Here is a 20,413-nt window from a genome sequence, read left to right as displayed (position 1 = left end):
GGAAATGTCATATTTAGCTTTGTACCATTTAGAATTCAGGTTCCCTTCTGTTCACTTAGATATTAATTGAAAAAGGCTTTTTGACCAGGGGTGCCCACATTTTTGCACACGACTGTTCCAAAAAAAAAAAATGTGTCAATGTGATTTTATTGCAGTGGAGAAATTTACTTAAGTATTCCAGCGAATATGGTAGTTACAGGCTTGGCCTAGACATATGTGCATGGTCTTACATCCAATCCTATATGAATCGTTCCTTATCTGGTGTGTTTGGTTGTTTGTTGCATGACCTTGATATGCATGGTTTTGTACTTCGCTTTGGATTTGAGTTGACATGGAATGGCCCCTTTCTCATTCTCTGCCCATCTTATTATCTTTCTATCAAAGATAATATCAATAATGTGTTCAGTGGCATTGCTTCCATCCTCACCTTCTCTGTTCTGATCAACAAGCTATCTGAGAGGCTAGAGGATTAATGGACTCTAATGGATGCTGATGGCTGAAAACCCCTACCCATTATTCCTAGGAGTGGTGTGGGGGCTTATTTGCATTTCAAGTAACTGGGAGGCCTGAATAGAGAAAGGGGGCAGGGAGTTGTCTCAACAGTGAATACCTAGGAGAGAGAAAAAAAAAAGTGAATGTATAATGTATACAGTATGAGCATGTGAAGTCATGAGACTTTGTAAAAAAAAAAAAAAAAAAAAAAAAAAAACCAACAATTTCATTAACATGAAAATGGTATGACTGTCAAACCACAGAGTACAAAAGTCATAAAATACAAAAAGGAAGTCTTGGGGTCCGTGTCCACAGAAAGCGTTTTTTTTCATCTCAGAGCGCTTTTTGTTGCTAGGTTAAGGTCGTCGTGTCCGTCATTAATACAAATAACCTAACCAAAATAACGACATAACGGTAAACATGAATACCAGAAACAAAATCCTCGCAATTGCTCTAGCGGCAGATCTTAATGAAGATCCCGCTGTCAGGAGAAGGGCTAGAAGTGTGTGGGTGCTAAGATAATGCTAACTGACAGTTAGTTAGTTACCTGACTCAGCTAGCTAGTTACCATAAAGGGCTATCATGACCAAAACATAAAGAACAAAGCCTGGAGCGCGCTAAAGCGCTAGGCGCAGCACTGGGAAGAGGAGCGCGCCTAGCGCGTCTTTAGCATAGAAATGAATGGCAGAAGGGCGCTGGCAGCTCAAAAAACGCTTTCTGTGGACACCGCCTAGACATTATTATATACGTTTTTTTTTTTGTGTGTGTTAGTATAAAAAAACACATTTGAGATTTCCAAGTATTCATTTTCCAAAAGATTAAATTTTACAGAGACGTATTTAATTTAAAAAAGTAACTGTAAGCAATTTACTGCTTTTTACATAAAAACTTGATCAAGGCTGTCTGAGATCAGAAGCAGGGAGCCAACCAAAGTCTGCAGAAGAACTGAGGCTAGTTCTCCAACATTCTTGGAACAACCTCCCTGCTGATTGTCTTAGCCAACGCTGTCCTGCAGTTCTATATCTGAAGTGATGCGGTTTTAACGCTGAAGGGTGGTCACCAAAAATAGATTCAGTTTTTAACTATTCTGCCAAATTACTAAAATGTAATGTGAAATGTATAGTATTTTTATTTAGGACCTGTCATTGAATTATTTTTGAAAGAATCTTCTGTACAGAATGTTATACAGGTGCCTAAGACTTGCACAGTACTGTATATTACATTACATTATTGGCATTTGGCAGACGCTCTTATCCAGAGCGACGTACAGTTGATTAGACTAAGCAGGAGACAATCCTCCCCTGGAGCAATGCAGGGTTAAGTGTCTTGCTCAAGGGCCCAAAGGCTGTGCAGATTTTATTATGGCTATACCGGGATTAGAACCACCGACCTTGCATGTCCCAGTCATTTACCTTAACCACTACGCTACAGGCCGCCTGTATATCTTGGCAGTCTAGCTTTGCCTACTGATGGTTGTGGGAGAGGACATTTTTAGCAGTCATTACAGAAGTCTGAACTTGTGGGGAAAGGATGTTTGTCTGGTCGTATCTTGTAAGAGGGGCGGCATTGGCTCAGGCGGTAAGAGCAGTCATCTGGCAGTCAGAGGGTTGCCAGTTTGATCCGGCCCTGGGTGTGTCAGTGTCCCTGAGCAAGACCTTATCCCCTAATGCTCCTGACGAGCTTGTTGGTGTGAGAGTGTGTGTATGAACGGGTGAATGAGAAGCATCAGTTGTGCAGCGCTTTGGATAAAGGTGCTATATAAATGCCATTACCCACCTCTGAACTAATGTATTGGTTGCCTTCATATTTATACATTTGCCAACCTTAGGATAGTTATAATTGGTTAAATATTAACATAAATGAACTGCTTTTTTGTACTTCTTGATATGTGGCAGTGGTTTGAAGTAAGGTGTCGGATGCTTTTGCCAGTTATAACTGGGGACCACCACTGTGTACTCCTTCCCTACCAGCTGTGGTGCTCACTCTGGTCTTCCTGAAGTACAGCTTTATCAGGCCAAAAAGCCAGCCACAACTGAACTTTGTATGTCCAACTATTAGAAAGTGAAGATCCAAACGGTGATGAAGTTTGTGCAGTGCCTGACGTGCACAGTACCAGGGCGCACATTTGTTTGCTTGTTCTGGCTGCAGCAGTTGTCACAGTGTTGGTCTATTTTCTCCCCAAGGCCAAATGTAGTGAAGAAATGGTGTAAATAGCTTTGCTGCCTTTTTTACATGCCATCCATCCTTACAGATGTCCTGGCTGTCAGCAAACATGATTCTCTCTTGCTTTATCTCTAGTTGCTGATAAGGCGCATGATAGGGTGGAATGGGGTCATTTGTTTGATTTGGAGGGATTTGAGAATTCTTTAGATGGGTTAAGACTTGGCTATGCCTCTTTCGTGACCCCTCTCACAAAGAACCAGGACTAACAAAAAATGTGGTCCCCTTTGTTTCACTACCTGGAGAACTGACTGAACTTGGACTAAAGGGTCAATGCAAGGATCCCTGCAATGGCAATGTTCACCTGAGACAAACTCGAAGATGTTTTTTGCTTAAAATACTGTTTATTTTTATACATTTTTCTTAATTTGCAAATGATGAATTCACAGGCCAAACAAATGTTTATAAATTGTATGCAAGCCTATTGGATGTGGTGATACAGCGGAACTCTGGATGTACGTAGGAGGGTAGGGGTGGGGTTAGTTGGGATATTCCAGTGATGAAAATGAATGAATGGCACTTTTTATTTATTTATTTTTTATATCTGTCGTGTCTATAGATGGCAGAATGTATGAGTTATGTTTATTCTGAAAATCTATAATTTTGTTAAAGAAAATTGTGGGGCTCGTTCCTATGGCTTTTTTCCTTGCTCCTTTTCCTTCTCCTGGCTCCACCCATTGGGAGAGGCTAGAAAGGGGCTTGGAAAAGAAGTGAAGACATGGTAATTGAGAATGTGAATTAGGCACATCGAATGTCCTTGCTCCTTCAAATGTCAGTTCGAGGCCACGTCAGTGGTGGCAGATTAATGTCAGATGGAGAGAGGTGGATCCACAGGTTGATCATTTAAACGCAAAGGATCCGCTCATGTTACCTTGCTTAAAGGAAAGCTTCCTTTAATTTCCTAATTTCTACTTGTAGCTCCTAGAAAGAACATTTAACGGGTTGGAATATCCTTAAAGATGGCAGACCTTGATTGATTTGCAGGTCAGGAGCAAGGAAAAGATAAACACTTAGGCTTAATTGAAAAAATATCAATTTGTTCAACTGCCTATTTTTGGCCTCCTACTGGAGGTACGTGTTCAGATTAACATTTCTATTTCACTTTATGAAACGCCGTTATCCATTAACATAAAAGTCCCATAGAAATACACAATACTGTCTTAAATGGGGAAAAAGAAAATCCATATACATTTTGTAATATTAATACAACCTTGTTTACAATACTTTTGGAATTCCTTAATTGTGGAGATTAATTGGTATATCGTGATAAGGCTTCTTGGTTTGCAACCTACATTTTTAAAAAAAAATTTTATATACAGTATTTTTTAACAAAAGAACAGTTGGTCTCTGCAAGATATCATTTTTTAAATATGGGCTGGGTATTGTAAATACATTGCCATGTAGCCTGCATAATATTACAAATTAAAATGGCGAGTAGATCTAATCATCTATTTATTCATTGAAAGCTAAAATTGAAGCACGCCACCTTTTATGGCCGCTACTAGTGCTCAGTACTCGTGCCCTGGGTGGTCAATACACGGCTAATGCGCTAAATAACCTCTGGAGAATAATGGGGCATTTTTTTCTGTACCAACTGTTACCAATGTTTAGCATATTTTGGTTACAAATTTCTTTACATTTTGCCATTGTCACGTAGTCGGTTGAATAGGCGCTCAAACTCCATGTCTCCACGCTATGATTATAGACCATTGGCACAGTTCAAGGACATTCCTGTCAAAAGTAGCGGGAGTAATATAAATGCTATACAGTTAGCAACAACGTTTAAAGTTTCAGCGTGCTTCCCGAAACATTCTTAGCTCAGTATACCTTCTATAAGAGGTACTTTCGTAAGGTTGGTCTGGACCACTCTTAGATATCGACGTTGTCAGCTCACTCTGCAAGCCTCTGAAATCAGCTGTGTTGCCCTTAGTTACATCTCAATCTGTTAAGCAATATGTACACTAATCATTCTACACTTGTAGCTGGCTAATAATATTACTAAAATGTCACATTAATGGGACAGTTCATGCAAAGAATAAAATTGTACATTACGAAGGATGCATGTTGCACTTCATTGCCGAATTGCCTTTTAAATGATATTTATAAACTGACGATTTCCCACTCTCTCTGTGGGCTGGAGCGATGTTCAACCATAGTTCTTTCTTTGTTTTGTTGGACACTGTAGTCCTAAAACTGGAAGATAATGTTTCTTTATTCAGAGCCACATCTACAGTGGGAGCAATAATTATTTGATCCCTTGCTGATTTTGTAGGTTTTGTCGTGTCTAGGAAACGACAGAGTCCAAATCGTCAATTTGTCGAAAAACATCTTCGCGAGGGAAAAGACGACACCAGGCGGCAAGATCTTCAGGAAAATCAGACTTTATTAGCACACGTGCATAAAGCCGGATCAGCTCTCCAGAACTGAACCCCGACTGGCATTTGTACACCCATTTTATACACAGTTACTCCACCTACAACTCCTCCTCAAACCTCATTCTGGCAAATCACCCACACTTTTCTTATCGTAACTCCTCCCAACGCTCCTCCCACAACGTCATTGTGGCAAATTGCCAACGGTCCTTATGCTCTGCCAACTCTGTACAAAGTTCAGGGCATTCTGCCAACTACGTGTCCTCAATTCACCCCGCACCTGAAAATGGGAAATCAGCTGTACAGTCATATCTTGCTATGCCCGTGTCCTTGACAGTTTGGTCTACACAGTTCAAGACGGGCCCCCCCCCCCCCCTGCCAGCTGGCTGGGCTCACTGTGTAATCTTAGCACAATTTAGCAGTTAATCAGTTTGAAACTATACAGGGTACATATCATACTTTAATACAGATATATTGATAAACTTTTAGCACACATCGTCGAGAGTTTTGGAGGAACCAGCCTGCTCACTAAGGTGGAGTCTGATTTTGACTTGTGATTAGTTATCATGCTTTTAGGAGGGAGATCTTTCGTTCTGTGAATTTTCCCCTACAGTTTGCCCACTTACAAAGAATGGAACTGTGTAGAATTTTAATCATAGGGACATTTTAACATTGAGACACAATATCACAAAATAATCCACAATAACAACATCATATACATTTTATAAATTTATTATCGTATTTTTGCATGAAATAAGTATTTGATCCCCTACCAATCAGCAATAATTCTGGCTCCCACAAACCAGTTAGTTTTCCATTAAGAAGCACTCCTAATCTCAACTCATTACCCAAAACACCTGTGTCAACTCATTACATCGTTATGTAGCTGTATAAAAGACACCTTTCCACACAATCAGATTCCAACGTTTCCACCATGGCCAAGACAAAGGAGCTGTCTAAAGACATAAGGGACAAAATTCTAGACCTGCACAAGGCTGGGATGGGCTACAAGAAAATAAACAAGCAGCTTGGTGAGAAGTTAACAACTGTTGGAGAAATTATTAGAAAATGGAAGAAACACAGTCACCGCCAATCTCCCTCGGTCTGGGGCTCCACGTAAGATCTCGCCTCGTGGGATATCAATGATCATGAGAAAGGTCAGGGATCAGCCCAGTACTACACAGGAGGAGCTTGTTAATGACCTGAAGGCAGTTGGGACCACAGTCACGAAGAGAACCATCAGTAACACACTACACCGTGAAGGATTAAAATCCTGCTGTGTGCGCAAGGTTCCTCTGCTGAAGAAGGCACATGTACAGGCCAGTCTGAAGTTTGCCAAAGAACACCTGGATGATCCAGAGGAGGCTTGGGAGAAGGTGATGTGGTCAGATGAGACCAAAAGAGAGCTATTTGGCATCAACTCGACTCGCCGTGTTTGGAGGAAGAGAAATGCTGAGTACAACCCCAAGAACACCATCCCTACTGTGAAGCATGGAGGTGGAAACCTTATGCTTTGGGGGTGTTTCTCAGCTAAGGGGACAGGACGACTTCACCGTATCGAGGGGAGGATGAATGGGGCCATGTACCAGGAAATTTTGGGCGACAACCTCCTTCCCTCAGTGAGCGCACTGAAAATGGGTCGTGGATGGCTCAAAAAGAAGCATATTAAGGTCCTGGAGTGGCCTAGCCAGTCTCCAGACCTAAATCCCATCGAGAATCTGTGGAGGGAGCCGAAGCTCCCTCCACAGAGGGCAAACATACAAAATCAGCAAGGGATCAAATAATTATTGCTCCCACTGTATATCTCCATTTAGTTTGCTGTGGAGCTTCTTTTTTCTTTTCTTTTTTTCGCCATTGCTTATGTTGTTAGCGTGTGGGATTTTTTTATCCCAGTGATTTTTGCCGTGGCATGATCGTGCCAGACAGGCTGGTGATCTCCTGGTATTTTCACACACAGCTGTCTCTAGAGTTTACTCCGAATGGTGCGAAAAAGAAAAAACATCCAATGAGTGGCAGCTCTGAGGACAGAAATACCTTGTTGAAGAGAGAGGTCAATAGAAAATGCCCAGACTGGGTTCAGGTGACAAAAAGGCTACGGTAACTCAGATAACCACTCTGTACAACTGTGGTGAGCAGAAAAGCATCTCCGAATGCATAACACGTGGAACCATGAGGCAGATAGGCTGCAATAGCAGAAGACCGCGTCAGCCAAGAACCAAAAGCTTGAGACTGCAGTGGGCACAGGCTCACCAAAACTAGACAGTTGAAGACACAGCCTGATCTGATAACTCAATGTGGCATACAGATCAATGTGGAATGTAGGGTCAGAATCAATCATTGCTTGAATGCCACGGCCTATTTGAGTATTGTTGAATTCAGTTCAATTTTTTTTAATTTGTATAATGCGAGATTGTCACAAAGCAGCTTTACGAAGAGCTCACGCCTGAAACGCCCCTCAGAGCAAGCCTAGGGCGACAGTGGCAAGGAAATACTCCCTGACTAACAGGAAGAAACCTTGAGCAGAACCAAGCTCAGAGGGGGAGCCCATCTGCTTCTGGCTGGTAATGGGCAAACGGTGAGTTTAACACTAGTGTTTATATGTATGAGGAAATTAAATCATTATAGAAAAAAATGAATTATGCAAATGGTTATTCTGCAAATAACAATTATGCAGATGACAAATATAGATTATCCGGGAAAGTCCGTTCTTGGCAGAAATGGCACTTTAGCTGAAGCCGGGGTCAGGTTATTGGTGCTGACCATCTGCATCTCTTCATGGTCACAATGCATCAATGTTCTAATGGCTACTTCCAGCATGATAATGTACCATGTCTCAAAGCAAAAGTTGTCTCAAACTGGTTTCATGAACCCTGTTCTTCAATGCTGTAAGGTGGCCACCAATCGATTATTCCCCTGTGGGACTGAAATCGATTTGGAATCGATCACCTTACGGCATCACTCGATCATGGAAATAATTCAACATCTCCATCCCTACAAGGAGTTTCTCTGTTTTTGCTTCTTTTTTTAAATAATTTTTTTAAAAGTTTTTTATGCAAACTAATTTGCTAGGTATAGGTGAGCAACATGTGACTGATATGTTTCTTGTCCTGTTTGTTTGATGAAACAAATTGTTCTGAATTATCTGCTCTTGGTTTTAGCCTAGAAAATATAAACCAATATGAAGAATTGAAAAGCTGTCTGGGGTGAAAAGCAAGCCATTTTGAAGCTTGGAAAAGAGGGGAAATCAATTTGAGCCGTTGCACAAGCTATCCCCAATGATCTGGAATATTCCTAAAGACAGAAACCACTGGCATACTGAGCAATAGACATTGAACAGGTTGACCAAGGTAAACAACTGCCGTTAATGAAAAAAAAACATCAAGTCAGTGACATCACAAACAATCTTCCCAGGGCAGGGGTGAAGGTAGCTCAATTAACCATTCGAAGAAGACTTGGAAAGCAGCAATATAGAGCCTGTACCACAAGATGCAAACCACTCATCAATAGCAACAGTAGTACAGAGATAAGCCGGAAAAGTCCTGGAAGAAAGTTTTATGGACTGATGAGACCAAGATTAACCATCAAAGTGATGGAAAGTGTCAATGTGTAGAGATCCAAAACCCACAAGCTCATCTGTTAAGCACGGTGGAGGAAGTGTCATGGCTTGGGCTTACATTGCTGCTTCTGGAGCTCACTAATCTTTATTAATGATGTAACTGATGATGGAAGCAGCAGGATGAATATAAGAGTCTGCATAACATTGTCTGCCAACTTAGAGAAATGGGAGGAATTACTAAAACTAATTGGGAGGAACTTCATGCAGAAAATAAATGACCCAAAACACACTGCCAACACAAGGGACTTCATAAGGGAGAAAAAGTTTTAGACTGACCAAGTCAATCACCAGACCTTAACCCAGTTGAGCATGCCCCCCAAACAAACAACTGAAAGAGGCTGCAGCAAAAGCCTGTAAAAGCATCACAATGAAGAATGCAACAGTTTGGTGAGCAACAGTTTCTATTGCAAGCATGGGATATGCAACCAAATATTAAGTGTTATTTACTCTGTTCCAATATTTTGCCCACCTAAAAAATTGGTAGTGTGATGCCAAGGGTACCATGTTCTAAGTAGTTTAACAAATCTAGGTGTAAATACCAGAAATAAAAGCTGAAATTCTGAAATCGTGTCCCGTGTTCATCTTTTTCTCAACCCAAAATGTATTCTGTTTATTGCCTTGCTGTTACGATACATTTTGGGGGACTGTGCATTGTCAGCAAAGTACTACTTGTAGATTTAAGATATTAAGTGGTCAAACCAAATGCTCAAACTGACATTCACAAGCACTGTTGTTTTTTTTCTTCTTAACTTAATCTTCATTTTAAGTGCTTGGAGCTCTGCTCAAAAAACCCCCGCAAAAATATGCATAGTGTATCACTGCTTGACTGGTGTGATACAATGGTGTAAAAGCAAGTTGTGCCTTATCTTGTACTGCTTAGTGGCATGATCACATTCTTGCCCTACCTCATTTTTCAGAATGTCCCTGCTGAAGATGCGTCTTCAGGGAGTTCCTTTTCAGACTCTGAAGAGGAGGAAGATGATGAATTTACAGCCAATGAAGATGACGGTGTGTTGTACCAATTTCCTTCTCTACTTTGTATGGAATTAGAAAATTCATGATTGTTGACTCAAATTCTTTGTTCTGGTCACAAATGATTTATGTTGCTAAGCCACAGCGTCTGTATATGTCACTGAATGCATGTTTGAGGGATACATTGGCAATATTAGCCAATAAACACAAAAAAGAAACTAAAGTACAGATTCAGCACTACAGTGCGGTGTCTCTTTCCACTCCATTTTGTTATTTACTGACTGACTTACCTTGTGGAAATGTGCAAGCACGGGAAGGCTTGGGCAGTGCGCATGTCAGAGTTTTTGGTACTGATAATTCAGAAAGCTGTAACAAGATGGTAGAGCAAACTGCTATGCTGAGTCTGCTTCCATTTAAGTCCATGCTTGCTTGCTAAATTCATACAACAGTCATTATTGCGGTACAAGATATCAGTTTCTCAGTTATAATTACACGGCTGTCTTCATTTGAACACTGCTGACAATCAGAATTTAGCAATTTGCTGCAGGTTATGATTTGATAAAATAACTGGTGACGCTTGGTGGGTATCATCCATCCCCTTTTATCCATATTTTAGGGGATTCTTGGCTTCTCTGCTGCTTCTGAATAGGTGTATTCAATCACTTTCTTAGTGCAGGTATAAAAGCTTTCATTATCCAGTCTTGATTCTGGGCTTTTGATTGCCATCAAGTATTATTGCCATGAGTTGTGCCAGTGACCTTCTAGGAAGCCATTACTGTGGTTTTATGTTTCATTTGGTGCTCCTGCCTCAAGATCTGCTGGGGGCCGCAAATTTGCATATTGTTTTTTCCGCAGTAACTACTTCTGGTTCACACAACCAAATGTGGCAAATGTGAACGGTCTAATCCATCGCGGTCTGTCATGTTCTGATAGTAGGGCACAGCAGAGTGACATAATTCCAATATAGTCCTCGGTTTCAGGAATCATCAGTCTCTAATATTTGCACCCCATGCTGGGAAAAAAGGACTGAATCCTATGATTTGATGTTGGTTTTTTATTTATTTGGTTCATCAGTTTAGGGTTTTTTTTTCAGTTGTGGTCTTTATTTGCCAAGAGATGTGTTTGGGTTGTGTGAGCATGAAAGTTTTTACGGCAGATGTGTCAGATTTGGAAATCCTGATGGCAGTAATGATCGTGTTTTCAGTGTTCTGTATTTTGTGTCTTATATCTGTAAAGTGATGGTTCCTTATAGGCCTCGTATAACCTCTGCTGTGTTCTGAAAAGTTTGGATGGCTGAGAATTTTGCAATGCATTGTTTAATTTCTTGCAGCGAAGTACTTCTGTCTTATTCTATCCCTGCCTCTCTTAGCTGAGGATGTGGAAGAGACCATTGCTGCTCAGGAGGTAGTCGAAGGGGAAGCTGATCACTCCGAGGAGCTTGGTGACCTGGCACGAGAAGGTACTCTTGCTTATGTGTTGAAGTATTTCAGTGTATGTGAAAGATGTACACTCGTTGAGCACTTTATTAGAACACCTGTACACCTACTACTTCATGCAATTATCTAATCGGCCAATCTTGTGGCGACAGTGTAATGCATAAAATCATGCAGATATGGGTCAAGAACTTCAGTTCATTTTTACATCAACAATCAGAATGGGGAGAAAATGTGTTCTCTGATTTCGACCGTGTCGTGATTGTTGGTGCCAGACGGGCTGGTTTGAGCATTTCTGGAACTGCTGATCTCCTGGGATTTTCTCACAACAGTCTTGAGAATTTACTCTGGTATTGCCATTTTTGGCATTTTTCGCACCATTCTATCATCGCTTGAATGCCATAGCCTATTTGTGGTGCAACACGGTAAATTGCAGATCTCATTCTTTAAATTAAAGAAACTGGAAGATCAGTGACAAAATGAGGTATCACTGGTTGGGATTGGCCTATCCGTTTTGGAGATATGTCGAACACATACTTTATTAAGCCTTAAGTGGTTTTGTGGAATAAAGTTGAGCGGTTGTCACAATTTCTCACTTAGAAAGTGACCTTGGTGTAAAAACCGGCCCAAAGTGCTTTAAATTCAGCGCCAAGATCACAGCTTTCTGGTTTCTGCACCTATAACGACCTATCACAAAGATTATGGAATCGTATGCCCCATTCTCATTTCTAAAGTATTACGTTTTTGTTAAAGGCTAGATTAATTAAGCAACAGAAGCCAAAATTGCAGAGGTGTACTGTTGGTTATTTGTATAAGCATAAGTAAACTCTTCCGAATAGAACACGGGGAAGCAGCCACTTCCACCAGAATGTGGGTCGTGATTATGGTTGCTTATTGACTAGCGCTAAACACTTTGTGAATTGGACCAATATTTATAGAGAAAACTACAAATAACTGTAGTTTCCTTTATTCGGAAGATCGTGTTGGCGCACGATGGTACAAACACCTGGCTATTCACTCTGTTATGCAGGCTGCACCATAGCCTGCCTGGTTCGTAGTCTTTCGTTAGCAACCGCTTCTCCACCACGATGTTACAGTGGATCACCATTACCATGTCATTGTGTATTGAAATGGATTGCGTATGTGACTCGTACCAAGTTATGAAACCAGAAGCAACTTGACCAAAGCTGCTCTGGAAGTAATTCTTTATTTATTCGTGATGAATGTTGCACTGTTCGGAAGATCATGAGCAATAGCTCAATGTGCAGAGTCAAAAACAGCGTGATGTAATGCTGCATCAGTTTTAAACCAGGTCAGTCTTTTTTGCCCAATAAAAAGTCAGCTCATCTATTATAGGTTCTTAAATTAACCATAATCATAAACCACATTCCTCACTGCCATTGAACAGACATTCTGCTTGAAGCAGTCACTTCCCATATGTTCTGTTTGTTAGCTTATGTTTGTTCCTGAGAATGGCACACATTGTCTGCATTTCTTGAGAGAGTCAAGTTTTTTTAAAACGCTTGGAAAAGCCATGGAGGGAGGGGGGGAAGGTATTGCATTCATTGTGTTGGTTTCAAAATGGTTTCATGAACATGACAATGAGTTCAATGTTTAGAAGACAGAAATAAATACATTTTTATTCAGGAATTTATTGAAATCACCACACACTGCACTACATGCAATGAAGACGCCATTCACAAACCCATTCCTTGGGTACCTTCTGTGAGTTCCTCAGCTGGTGGTGTACTTGGTGTTTCTTCTGCATCTTCATCTCTGAAAGTAATGGCATAGTTGCATCATATGGCCTACAAATAATAATGCCTCTTTAGTGACTAGCCTATGTCCAAGACAAAAATGCAGAAGTATTATTTTGTGATGTAATTAGAATCGTTCAGAGATTCAGAACAGAGTGGGAACTTACAACGCGCGTTACTGAATATTCAGACAAACTCGGATAGATGTTGCAATATAGCACATATATTTACCATTATGTTCTTAAGAAGTACGCTTGCTCTTGGAGTGGGTCTGTTTTGCGAAGTTTGATCCCCGGTGTAGCCACAATAAGATCCGCATGGCTGTTGGGCTTAACCCTGCACTGCTCCTGGGGCGATTGTCTCCTGCTTAGTCTAATCAGTTGTAAGTCACTTTGGATAAAAGTGTCAGCCAAATGACATGTAATGTAATGTAATACAGCTATCAGCCTAGGGATTCACATACTTTTTCCAACATACACTGAATGTTTAAATGATGTATTCAAGAACAATACAATCATTTCTGTGTAATTTATAAGTTAAACAGATTTTGTTTGTTAATTGTAACTTAGATGAAGATTTGGGATGTTTAACATATTCAATTTCTCTCCAGGTGAAATGAGTCTTGATGAACTGTTGGAGAAGTATAGAGCAGCATACAGTGAGGATTTTGAAATGCCTTCAGCCTCAGTTTCCATCACCAGCTCTGAGGAGGATTCAGACTGTTCTGGAGATGTTGAGGAGGATAGTGAAGGCGACCACAGCAGTGGACAAAGCAGCAGCACCTCTGGTATCAACTTTGAATTTTCTTTCACTGTTAAAGGCTGTTAAACAGTGCTAGTCTTACAAAGATCATTAAATATGGCTGTCTAATTGGTGGGCTGTCTAATTGGTGGCCTGTCAGATTTCTTATGCACGTCTTAAGAACTATTTTGATATGAGCACCAGGAAAGGCCAGTTAGACTCAAGTCTACCGGGGCTGCCATGTTGTGCAATTTAAAGCCAGAGACTGCGCAGTAGGGGAGCTGATGTGGCTGCTCCGCTGAGTGCATAAGATAGTGAGGTAATCTGTCCCTGATTCGTCCACAAAGTATTGCTGTATTGTCCTAAATAGACAATTACTTCTATAAAATCGCCACATGGGGAGACATTAGATGCAGGAAAAACACAGATTGTGACTGCATTTTCTTGATTGTCTGTAAAATGATTGACTTCATATTTTTAACGCAACTGTACCATTGACTTGAAAACGGTTCTGAATGGCTGGATCCAATCCCAGAGGTGCAAGTGAGCACTGTTTTGCAACGTTTCCAGGAAATGAAGTCTGGTTTCGAATGTACCACAGAAATTCTGGCTAGACACTTTTTGGTTTCTATCAAAATGTTTTCAGATGGTCTTGTTCATAAATTCATAGAACTCTAGAATTGTATAAAATGTCTCCCCCTAATCTGTCCAACCTACCATTTCTTTACCCTCTTCTTTTCCCTTGCTCCCCTTAGATGACTCAGAAACTGTAGAAAGTGATGATGAAGGTGGAGAAGGGATGGAGATTTTGCTCAAGGGAGGAGACCGCAGTCCCCCTGGCCCTGCTGCCCCACAGCCTAAGGAGATCAGCCACATCGCTGCAACTGCTGAGAGCTTGCAGCCTAAGGGCTATACACTTGCCACCACACAGGTAATCTTCTTACCCATTGGCCGTCCCTCATGCACAGTGCCCTCCATAATGTTTGGGACAAAGACATTTTTTCTTGATTTGGCTCTGAACTCTGAAATCAAACAATTCACAAGTGCAGATTCTCAGCTTTTATCATCTTTTCGCCCACGCCCCCTTGTAGTGAAGACACAGGCATCTACAATTTGGAAATGCTGCGTTTCATCCATGAGAGTAGCAATGGTATCAAACTGCATGCCATCTTAATCAGTACTTATTTTTGTATCAATGAGAGAAATATGTTGAAAATGATGTTTACAGTGAAAAATGAAGTAAGTTAATGCTGTCCAATTTTGCGGAGTCCTTGGCAGTACAGCAAGATTTGCAATATCACTAATTCAATTGCTAAAAATTTTAGTGTTTTGTTAGTTGTGTGTGTAGCAGTAACCTCTGTGTAGATAGTTATTTTTTTGTGATTTAACAGTTACAACATACAAAAAAAACACATACATAAGCTAGGTACTGATCAACCAGGGTCGGACACAAATAATATATCGTTTGGATAGAGCATCAATTCATGCACTGCATTGTAAAACCCCACGCTAACCCAATGACGGAATTTAGCGAGGGCCGAAGGGTGTTTTGCGTGCTTGTCCTTCTGGTGTTGCTGGAAGAATTTTAGTAGGGGTTAAATAGTAATGCGGAGAGTCTAGATCAGCTAATGAATAAACCACGTTACAAAGACAGTAGTAGCACTCTGCCTTCCGCTCTTTACTGGTCTGGGCTGACCAAGAATCTCCACAGTAGGGTCAGTACATCTACCTTCGTTATCTGACTCCATTTAAGATATAATGTAGAAATTTGGGTTTGAAACATATGCGAACCTCGGGAGTGATTACACTCGACTCTTACCTACACCACCATTACTCAATATATGCTCCTGGGAGTAGCATTATTGCCAAAATCTCAGTTCGGTGGAGAACTCAGAGGCTGAGGGGTCAAGCCAACACAATACATGCAAAACACTGCCCTGATAGTTGCGAGCCCAGGTCGGCATAGCATTAAATGGGCTCCTTAGAGCTAATTTGACAGGAACCAGCGTCGTAACGCCCAGAGGGTTCCCTTTGCACCAAATCACAAGAGCCATGCACCACCAATCCTTTAATGGGCCGAACTTGACTGCCTCACAGTTTAGAACTACCACGAATGTACCAAGCCGCTGGTCAGTCGGTCTTTAGCCACCATTTCCCCCTGAGTATTCAGTTGTAATTTAGGCTGTAATTTAATTCTGTCTCCCTTGCTTTTATGCCAAATCATACGTTTGGAACCAGGCGGCAGTGCCATAAATCAACCTGGAGGGGTGGTCAAATCTGGAATTTAGACCCCCACCCTTGGGGTTGTTAAGTAGGGAAAATTAGATCATTACCAAGAGAGGACATGCAGGTTTTCCCTTGAGTTACTGAAACTATGGTTTATTAAACTCCATTTGGTATGAAATGTCTCTCATCCGATTCCTTGTATTCACCGGATCACATCCATACCAAACAGATAACCCTTATGTTTTATTATGTTGCAGTTATCATGAAACTTCCCTCCTGATTATCCATTTTACATGCAATTCCTGTTACCATTACATAAGACAATAATACAAGGATCACATGGTCAATGTTTTCAAGGTTTTACCGGGTCTATTTACCATCTTAATAGCAGTTTTGAATATTTAATCTAGGAGAGTAGTCACCGGTGTAATGGCAGCAGTGCCCAAATGAGGGCACTGTGCCTTGTCCGGAGTCTTCCCCCTTGGAAGTGACCAGGTATGGGGTCACAGGGAGGTCACCAATGTTCTGGAGGATTCTTTTCCCATGACCCAACTGCCCTTGGACCACTCGTACATCTTTCCCTTATCTTTGTCCGAAACTCCCCAAAAGGTAGTCTAAACAGCATTGACCAGAAACCCCAGCTCTCAGGCCCCTCACAAATGGCAGCCCTTCCTGACCTTAACCACTACGCTACAGGCCGCCCCATCATATCTATGAATGCTGTAGTTGGGAGTTTTCATGATAATTGCATTATGCTGTAAATATGTATTTGTGCCTCTCATGGTAATATACCTTTTGGATAAACCTGATTTGGGTGAATGAAAGGAAAGGAGACACCCCAGATTGCTTGGTTTCTTCTCATCTCCAAAATCTAGGCCTTAGTTCTTGACCCTAAAAACGGGTCACCCATCTGTAATTTACCGCCAAACTCCCACCAGTGAGACCTTAGTCAGGGAGCTAAAACAAATGGCTTCTACAGAGACAGCTTTTGCCCAGTTTCCCCTTGGCTCCTGGTTATGATATCAAAGGTAGACTGTAACAAAAACTAGACCATTACACCAGTTGCACTGAACCAATCAGAACCTGGGATTATCATGAAACATCTTTATGCCATCTCCAGTATTCCTGTGCTCTAACCTGTAAGAATGTGAGAAAAGGGGGGCCCAAGAAGGCTCCTCTAAGAATCCTTCTCTAGCTCTCCCCCACAGGCATGTGTGCCAAAAGGTGTGGGCTAACAATGTATGCTCTGGGAGGGGGAAGTCAGCAAGCTGACCAGCGCATGACACCAAATGTTACTTATGACTGGCTTACAGCATCGCCTGCCAAGACGCCTGGGAAGTCAGTCTCATGCATTATGGCCACCGCAAGCGGTTCAATGGCTAAACAGAATAGCAAAGGAGACTGAGGCGAGCCCTGTCTAGTTCCTCTCCCCAGTGTAAAATACTCAGAGATAAACCCATTACTTTGTACTGCAGCCTCTGGTTTTTTCATATAATAACTTAATCCAATTTATATAGGTGTCCCCAAACATAAATTCTCCAATTTTTCATGAAATAACCCCATTCAACCATATCAAACGCCTTTTAGGCATCTAAAGAAATAGCAGCTACTGGGGTCTGGACTTCAGCTACCGACCACATAATATCAATAAAACGTCTTATATTATCCAAGGAGCTACAAGCCCAAATAAACCCCTCCTGATCCATATGGATCAAAGATGTAATTACCCTGTTTAACCGATTTGCCAGGAGCATAGAAATTATTTTAACATCCATCTGAATTAAAGAAATTTGGCGATAATCCTTAGTCATGAGGGTCTTTAACCTTTTTTAGAACCAGACTGATCAGTGCTTGCCTCAAAGTTGGTGGCAATGTACCCTTCTCTAATGCCTCTTTATACATCTCTAGCATAGATGGAACAAGCTCTGATGCAAAGTTCTTAAAAAAAGAATCGGGTCAAGGGGCAAGCCATTAATCACCTCAGTAAGTTCCTCCTTAGTTCCATCTGAGTCAATACATTATTTTTGCTCTTCTGTCAGTTTAGGTAACCCTAGTGCCTCGAGGAACGTAAGAATTTCCTCCTCACTAGAACTAGACTTTGAGCTATAAAGGTCTGTATAGATGTCTTTAAAAGTTTTATTCATGTCTACAATTGCAGTTAATACCTCACCTGTTGGGGCTTTAATTGCAGGTATGGTGGAAGATGTCACCAACTCTAAATAAGTTTGTCTTGCCCTGAATAAATTAAATCCAACCTTCTGGGATAATAATTTGTTGTATTTATATTTTAATTTGGTCAATTCACAGTGGTCAGTATGTGATATTAGTTTCTTCAGCTCTGTTTTGGCATTTTAAATTTTATTTTCCAATTCCAGCAGTTTTTAATACACTAATCTTTTTACAAAATGAAGTATGTTGGATAATACGGCCCCTAATTACAACTAAGGGCCTCCCATGCTACACAAATAGAATAAACAGAGGACCAATTAGTCTCGAAGTAAACTTTCAGCTCTGTCCTTAACCACTCTATATTTGTTGGTTCCAGTAAAAAGGATGAATGAAGACGCCTTCTTTCACAATAAGGTAACAGATCTAAGCACACTTGCGTGATCGGAAACTATGATATTACCTATTGCACGGCCCACAGAGGATTTATTTAGAAATAAGAAAAGAAAAAATCTATCCGAGAATAAACTTTATGCACTGATTCAAGGTATAAAGGTATAATCTCTCCCAGAAGGGTTCAGAATTCTCCAAATGTACACTAATCCCAGAGACTTGCAGACCCTCTGCAGTGTCAAGAGGGCCTTGGTATGGTCCAGAACCGGGTCCATTAATGGATTCAAATCCCCCCTTAGAATGGTAAATGGTAAATGGTTAGCATTTATGGCATTTATATAGCGCCTTTATCCAAAGCGCTGTACAATTGATGCTTCTCATTCTCACACACACACACACACACACACACACACACACACACACACACACACACACACACACACACACACACACATTGGCTGCCATGCAAGGCGCCAACCAGCTCATCAGGAGCATTTGGGGGTTAGGTGTCTTGCTCAGGAACACTTCGACACAGCCCGGGCGGGGGATCGAACCCCCCATGTCTGGTCATCCCTGTTAGGTGCATCGATATTAGGCAAAATACATTTTTGCCCTTGTATTTCTGCCGGTATAATAATAATTTTCCCTGAGTTATCTTTAATTTAAGACATTTAAATTGCAAATGTTTACTAATCAATGTAATTACCCCCTTACTTTTACTGGAACCCACACTGTAAAACACATAACCAACCCAGTCTCTACAAAGCTTTTGAGACTCCACTGAGGACATATGTGTTTCTTGTCGAAACACCGCATCATATATGTTGTCTTAAGACTAGTCATAACCTTTTTCCTGTTGATTGGGTTACCCAACCCATTAACATTCCACAGGGAAAGACGTATAGAACTTAACTCAGATGACATGTCTGCCTAAATACTAATGAAACCCGACGTATCACAAGGCACATGTCAGTTACGGAGTAGTGATGACAAAACACAATAAACATAAAAACCTTGAGGGGCTTTCGGCCTTCACTCATCCTGCTGTGCAGGCTCTGCTACTGTAATAAATGAGCCAAAACCAGTGTCTGTATATTAATGTTCATAAGCGCCAAGGGAAGAGAAAATTAAAACAAAGTAGGCTAGGCTATCTTGCACTCAATTTAAGAAAGTCCCATGGTCAGAAACTCCTGATCTGACTATTCTGTATTCAACAGCACCGGAATCAGTTCTTCCAAAAACTTCACCGCATCACCTCCCTCTCTGCCCTCGGGAATTACGATAATACGATCATTATTGCGTCGCAAGCGATTCTCCATATCCTCTATTTTTCCCCATATCAGCTCGACGTCTTTCTTGTTAGACGGTGGATTATCCTACCATTTTTTCTCAGCAGATTTGAGATATTCTACTCGTTTTTCTCAACCTCATCTATTCTTGTGATTAAAACGGATAGTTTTGTCTCCACCGACGCTGTGGTGCGACTTCTTTCTGCTAGGCCCTCCATATCACTGGAGATCTTCATTAGCATTGCATAAATGTTGCCGATATCTTGGCCAATATTCTCGGGTTGGTGATCACCAGCGTCGCTGGTCACATCGCCTCCATCTTGGACCTGCATAGTGTCAGTCCCTTGTGAGCGTAAGTGTGTTATGTCTCCACAAGTTAGTGTCTTCAATAGTTTAGACATATTTTGGCCCCACAACTGTTCATAAACGAAACCGAGCGCTTATTTCCTGGTTATTTATATTTTAATCGGATGAAAGTAGCAGACCGGTGCGGAACGACACGCTCAGCTTCCTACTCCCTCATTGTGTTACGTGACTAAGTGTGTAGATGGTTATTGAACTAAGAGTGAATTCACCCCATGTGAGTGTTTGCTCTGTGTGGGAAAGGCCCACTTTCATTGTGCTGATTTAAGACACACTCTTCGCTATTTTAAGTCTTTTAAAACATAAAAATGGCACAGTTTTTCTGAACAGTATTAAATTGCTCTGAGCATTTACATGTTACTCTGGAGTCAGG

The 20,413-nt window shown here is 41.2% G+C and overlaps 1 protein-coding gene across 3 annotated transcripts in view; it reads left to right on the top strand.

Moving 5' to 3' along the window:
* The window catches only part of srcap (Snf2-related CREBBP activator protein), a 153,077-nt gene that overhangs the window by 49,198 nt on the left and 83,466 nt on the right, over nt 1-20,413 (top strand). For all 3 annotated transcript variants that reach the window (XM_061231270.1, XM_061231271.1, XM_061231272.1), the window contains 4 exons: nt 9,618-9,708; nt 11,042-11,131; nt 13,473-13,649; nt 14,359-14,534. In XM_061231270.1, the coding sequence (XP_061087254.1) occupies nt 9,618-9,708; nt 11,042-11,131; nt 13,473-13,649; nt 14,359-14,534 (534 nt within the window). The remainder of the gene's footprint in view (nt 1-9,617; nt 9,709-11,041; nt 11,132-13,472; nt 13,650-14,358; nt 14,535-20,413) is intronic.

The sequence above is a fragment of the Conger conger genome, chromosome 2 (assembly GCF_963514075.1).
Source record: "Conger conger chromosome 2, fConCon1.1, whole genome shotgun sequence".
NCBI classification, from domain to species: domain Eukaryota; kingdom Metazoa; phylum Chordata; class Actinopteri; order Anguilliformes; family Congridae; genus Conger; species Conger conger.
This window is presented reverse-complemented; position numbering and strand designations above follow the sequence as displayed.